General features: G+C 50.5%; 1 protein-coding gene and 1 long non-coding RNA gene across 5 annotated transcripts in view; one reads left to right on the top strand and one right to left on the bottom strand.

Moving 5' to 3' along the window:
- Nucleotides 1-6: 6 nt before the first annotated feature.
- On the top strand, nucleotides 7-837 carry LOC107136533. Its single transcript, XR_001502719.1, has 2 exons — nucleotides 7-559; nucleotides 673-837. It is a non-coding gene; the product is annotated as an uncharacterized LOC107136533 (long non-coding RNA).
- An 835-nt stretch (nucleotides 838-1,672) lies between these two features.
- Nucleotides 1,673-6,105, bottom strand: part of Trappc10 (trafficking protein particle complex subunit 10) — a 58,887-nt gene continuing 54,454 nt past the window's right edge. For 3 of the 4 annotated variants that reach the window (XM_048803770.1, XM_015478835.2, XM_015478838.2), the window contains 2 exons: nucleotides 3,871-4,065; nucleotides 1,673-3,110 (listed from right to left, as the gene is read on the bottom strand). In XM_048803770.1, coding sequence (XP_048659727.1) covers nucleotides 2,872-3,110; nucleotides 3,871-4,065 — 434 coding nt within the window. In that variant the 3' untranslated portion in view covers nucleotides 1,673-2,871. The remainder of the gene's footprint in view (nucleotides 3,111-3,870; nucleotides 4,066-6,105) is intronic. The other variant, XM_048803769.1, reaches the window with a different exon arrangement.

Raw genomic sequence — 6,105 nt, 5'->3', positions numbered from 1 at the left:
AGCCGGGAGGGCGAGAGCGCGAGGCACCGCGGCCGGGAAGGGAGTTCAGAGAAGCACGGTCTGTCAAACCGCGTGTTTTCAGAGTTTTAACGCTTACGTTTTAAACGGTTTGATACAGTGGCTGCAGCCTAACAGTGTCGCCGAAGGGTGTGAAGATGACTTTCCCTGGGAAGCTCGGGCGGACCCCGCCCTGCGGAGCGAGTCCCGCCCCGTCCGGTGGGCGCGCCGCGGGCGGCCTGGCCGCCTGTCCTGACCGGCGACGGAAGAGCCAGGAGCGCGGCGACGGACCAGAGACTTCACCTACTGTAGGGTTCATCGTAAGGATCGTGGTCGACAGTGAAGCAGAGCAGCGCAGCTATAGAAAAAGCAGCGTGACTTTTCATCTTAAATCAAACAAACCTGGTGTTTATTTCATTTTAAAATGCAGTTTATTTTATACACAAAGAGTGCATAAAGCTTTGTGTGTCTTTATGGGTTTCCAGCCTCAGGACCGCAGACTTCGCTAATGCAGGAACCCACCGGCGGGCGCCCAGGGCTGAGGCAGAAGTCACTCATCTCGGTACAGTAATTCCCACAGGAGAATCAGGAGTTATAATTTTTCCAATCATAGGAGAACCCATGAAATTCACAAAAATTATAACCAGTTTTCTTTTCCATTTACATGTCCCACAGGTTCTCTGTACAATGGCCACGTATTCTTTGTTTTTGATACACACATCCCATTAGGCTTCACAACTGTTCAACAAAACCAGCCTCCTCAACACAAAACCTTGCAACAAAGATCCAGGGACAGCCTCTTGGTTACTCTTATGGTGAATTAAAGAGACAAAAGATGTTTCTATTGTTGTTGTTATTTTTTTTTTTTTTTTGAGTGACATTCTTTTGTCGAGAAAAAAAAAAAAAGACATTCATTTTAGTTGGCTAAAGATCTTCTAAGTGATTGGGGGAAAATTGGTTTCATTCATTTTCCAAATCAGAAGAGACACCATAAACATTTTGAACCTCCCCTTTGTTTTCCTCCTGTAGATATATGGAATTAGAAAATTCAACCTGAGAAAGCAGACGCCAGAAAACCGAATTAGAATAAACTAGACACTGAATCCTGCCCCTCTCCCAGAGGGTAAACAGGGGAACTGCATATCAAAAAGGCCTGTTTTTTTGGCTCTAGGCTAACAGAGACCTTTGCTCAGGGTCTGGGCAGGATGGCAAGCCAAGCATCATTTATATATTTTTATATATATATATATATATATATATAAAATTAAAAAAACTCGTTGGAGACCTTGGACTTTAGCGCCTGGAGTTCTAATTTGCCTACCTAGTTTGACCAAGTTTATATGAATATCTTTACACGTTTCTCCAATTTCTAAAAAATGAAAAAGGGGGGGAAAAATCACACCACCTTTATTTAACTGAATGAGTTAAACGCCAACGTACAGAAGTCTGAAAATGACTGCTCGGTTGCTTGGTTTCAGTCTGGGCTCCGTGATCCCTGTCCCCTCAGTCTCCTGAGCGTGGCACCTGCTGTGGTCAGCCTTGCTGAAGAGGCTCCTGATCTCTCAAGTTAACCAAGGCCCCACCCTCTGCTCCCACTGATGTTGACAAGTTCAATTCTAAGCACACTGTACCGGTGAATTCAGAGAACTATTTCATATGTACAAAAATACATCGCTTTGGAGAGCTGGAAAAGGTTTAATACATACAACACTTATTTACAAGCTGTAACTTTCACACCAGTAAAAACATTTATTTTGTCCTTGATTTTTGGTGCAACTTATACATAAACATTACATTAGTTAGTCTGTACTTTTAAAAATAATAAATCAACCATATATACAATTAAATTTACAACTGAAAGTAAATTAACTTGTTGGTATGGTCTGACTGCAACTGAGTGGACCAGCAGAGGTTACCCCAGGCCCTGAGTCCTACACATAGCCTGGAACACACCAAGAAGACCCCTCTAATCTGTACTTTAGATGGAGCAACTAAGCTTCTAAGACTTAAGGTGCAAAAGAAAGATGCTGATTATACAGTTACAATTACATGTACAGACTTTAAAAGTGAGAGAAAAGTAAACAATATTAACCCTCACATATGTAATGACAATTAAATACATATTTAATTCCAAGTGCATATGATATTCAATCAACATTAGGGGGAATGGGTCCAGAAACATTCTTTCCTAAGAGCTTCCAATGCTGCGTTGTTCCTTATGCCCTGTTCTAGACTTCCTCAAGTACTTTAGCAGGCTCAGCCGTGGACCTCCCAGTCAGCCTGGCTCTGGCATCCCAAGGCACACAAGGGGTTTGCTCCCTCCCAAGCCCACCCTGCACCCCGCCTACCTGCTCTAGGAGGTTACTGTAGAAAAGCACATAGTAGTGGTCTGGAAGGAAGGGTTGCATTTCACCCCTTAGAAGACTCACAGTCCTCCCGGTCAGGAGGCCAGGCAGCTGTGTGGCCAGAGGACACACAGATGTCACAGAAGACTGCAAGGCTTGCTGAACTTCCATCTGAAAGTCAGATGGGTCTGCACACAGAACCAGCAGAGGGAGGCTGTGGGGGAGACCCAGGGTAGGTGTGTTAGGAGCAGCGAGTGGGTAGGTGAAGGAAGCTGGGGCTCTGGGCAAACACTGGACACCAGCACAGGGAAGGGGAGGGAAGACGACAAGAAATCCTGTTCCAAAGACAACACAAAGGACGCCCTTTCTCCACTGACCAGCTGACTGATGCCATTCCCCGACACCTCCCTGGCCAAGCAGAACAGCCAAAGTCTGGTTAGCACTAGCATGTTACACCAGAGAACAGTCCAGGCACGATCCCTCAAGTGCACTCACAGCCAGTCTGCGGTGTCGGCCGATCCGCAGGTTGTCATGTCACACTGACTTCTAGGACATGGTCATCTTGACTGGGAATGACCAGGACCTGCATGCCCATGCTGGAGTTGAAGACCTGCCCGGCAGGGAGCGCCTGGAGCCGGGGCATGGGCAAGCCTTTGTGCTCGCTGCTGGCAACTGAGGCCACACTGCCTCTACTCCGCACACTGCTGCAGTCCAGTTGGTCATCTGGGTGCTTGTCCACTGACAGACTGTCGTTTTCTATCCAGCTGTCTGCAGAACACACAAAAGTGAGACTGAGCAGGAGCACCAGCCCAGAGGGGCAAAGCTGCCCTGTGCTGACCTGTGGGTGTGAAAGAGTGTCGCCCCAGGCCCTGCCTTAACAGAACCCTGTGGATAGAGAGAGGCTCAACCCTCAGAGCGAGGCCAACTGTGACCAGGGACAAGGTTCTGTACTAGTTCTATCAGCTCTGAAAACAAGTTGATTCTCCAGTCTGCCCTGCATACGGAGAGCACCTCTCCATGAGAGGCTATAGCCTGCTTAATGACCTGACATGGACAGTCCCTTCCTTACAATGGTTCCACCTATGACCTTTTCCGCTTTCCAAAGGAGTGAAAGCAGTACACATTCAGTGGAAACCACCCTTCAGATTTTGAATCTTAATCTTCTCCCAGGCTGGTGACATGTGGTCTGACCCTCTCTGGAGAGCTGCAGCAACCAGCAGCCTGTGATTGCCAGGGGACAGCCAGCCCCAGGGTGCACCGTGGTGCCAGTGTCTTCTGGGTACTGCGTTTTGAATGCTCTGGAACCTGCACTTATCTGTGCTCACGAGGCTTCAAATTAGAGGAGTCTGCCCTCCCACAGGCTAAGGACTGTGCTGAGCCCCTGAAGGGAGGCCTGGCTAACCAGATGGCCGGTGGGTCAGGCATAGTGGAGGTATTTCCAGCTTACGATACTCTGGCCTGATGGCGGGCTGTCAGATGGCCTGTCATAGGTCAAGGAGGTCTGTGCCCTCTCTCCCGAAGTCCTTACCAGCATCCAGCTGTGAGGAGTGTGCAGAGTGATGAGGGAGGTATTTAAACAGCCGGACGTCAGGCAAGGGCAGGTAGCCCGCAAAGAGAGGCATGACTTCCATGTGGACTCTGTGAGTGGCCTGAGCAGCCACAGGCATGGAGACGACACCACAGCTCTTCCCGCACACAGCCCAGTTGCTGCTGTTGTCAACAACTGAAATGAGGAGACACAGGACATTCAGTACTCACGCCAAATTGAGGACCACCATACATTAGCCCTTGCGCCCCTGACAGTGGAAGCTCCAAACGAGGTGGCCGCTCCTTAAAATGCCATTTGTGCTTCCGTGGCCAAGGTCAGCATTTCTGCTAGTCCAGCGCTCATTAGCCCCGGTTCAGACAGGATCACACTGGTGCGCACAGAAAAGCACTTTTTCCTTCTGAATAAAGAATGGTTAAAACAGCCAGGGGCAGCAGTACAGGCAGCGGTTCTCTCTGATGAGCAGCAGCATCAAGACCAGCGGTCTGGATCCAGGCCCTGCCACTCACACAAGCCTCCCGGGCCTCAGGTGCGACCGCCCTGTAGAGGCCACTTCCTTAGAACGAGAAAGGGAGATGCACAGAAAGCACGCAGCTCCACGCTGGGACGCAGCAGAGTCCCAAGGTCTGACAGCTGCTGTCATCAACAGCAGTGCTCAAGACAACCTGTACTGGCTCAGCCAGGTCTAGCACCCCAGCAGGCACTCAGCAGGACCAGCCTGGGAAGGGACAGTAGCAGGGTGGAACCTGGGGACAGGAAGGCAAGCAAGACAGGACTTGGCCTCAAGAAGGAGATGCAGCAAGGGGGCTGCAGCTCCCCATCCCAGGGACATATGGAGGCACAGACTCGCTCAGTCCTGACCTTCCTGTTCTTCACCACCACGGACCTAGAGGAACAAACTGCAGCCTAACTAAAAGCATCCACCACGAAGCAGCCACCACTGACAACCCAATCAAACAGGGAGCCTGGGTAGGCACCTTTAAAAACCACGGAGGTTTGTGGAGCAACAGTGGGAAGAGGGTGAAGCCATCACCAGCGCCCACCTGTGCCACCTCACGTAACAACAGGGTTCAGACCCTGGACAACACAGTGACCAGACCATAGCCCTCCTGGGATGCCCAGCTTCTAGAGGTACTTGTGGCCTGGTCTGCCTTTGGGTACAATTCCCCATGTGGAATCAGAGACCAAGCACCACAGCGCAGGCACAGAACCGTCTGCTATCACTGTCACCAGCCCCCACTGCCTCCCCACCCACACTGACCTTGTCCACACTGACCCCCTCTCGCTCCCTGTACTGCTGTCGTTATGAGAATATCACAAGGGAACGGCAGCACCTAGTCGGCGGGCTTGTCAGACTACCCAGGGTGCTCAGCCCCTAGGAGCTGAAGGACATCAGGGTCCCCAGGTCCTGAGCACTTGCGCTTTCACCACCTCTGGCCTCTCAGGGACCGTGTGCAGGCTGCGCTGTGCGCTGGGCTGGCTGCTGTTCCCAGGGAACAGTCTTCTTACTTGAATCAATGACAGAGAAACACGAGTGGTCTTGGTAGTCAGCAAACATTTCTTGAAAGTGGACCATATGAGGCTGTCACTTCAGAGAAAACCAACAATATTTGTTGCCAGTGATAGAATTTAAAACTTCTTCAGGATTTGGAGAAATTTGCATTTACCACTGCAGCCTGGCAAAGGTAGTGCTCAAAGACTCACCAGGTGAGCTTCCAAATGTGGACATTTTTTTGGTACCAGGGACTGAACCCAGGGGCTCTTCACCACTGAGCCACATCCCCAGCCCACACCACACACTTTTTTTTTTTTAAACTCAGTGAGACAGAGCCTCACTGAGTTGCTCAGGTCCTCACTAAGTTTCTGAGGCTGGCTTTGAACTTGTGATCTCCCTGCCTCAGCCTCCCGAGCTGATGTGATGTGTACCACATGCCCAGCTCAAATGCAGACTTCCGAACGTGTGGAGTGGAGCATGTCAATGCTAGAAGATCTGTCTGTTTTCCCAGTGGCCGGTGCACGGCATCACACAGGGAGGGCCAGGCAGAGATTCACTCAAATGCAGCATGAGCTGAAGGGTTTACAGAAATGAGGGCCACAAGGGCACCCATGTGAGTTCAGACTCCTGGCACACCGGGCCTTAGAACCCACTGCATCAACAAGAAGAGCCCACCAGCTGAGAGGCTGCTCAGGTATGTCCCTATCCCAGCAACAAGTCTG

This window comes from Marmota marmota, unplaced genomic scaffold (assembly GCF_001458135.2).
Source record: "Marmota marmota marmota unplaced genomic scaffold, marMar, whole genome shotgun sequence".
NCBI lineage: Eukaryota > Metazoa > Chordata > Mammalia > Rodentia > Sciuridae > Marmota > Marmota marmota.
The sequence above is the reverse complement of the archived record's forward strand: the minus strand, read 5'-3'. Positions and strand labels throughout refer to the sequence as shown.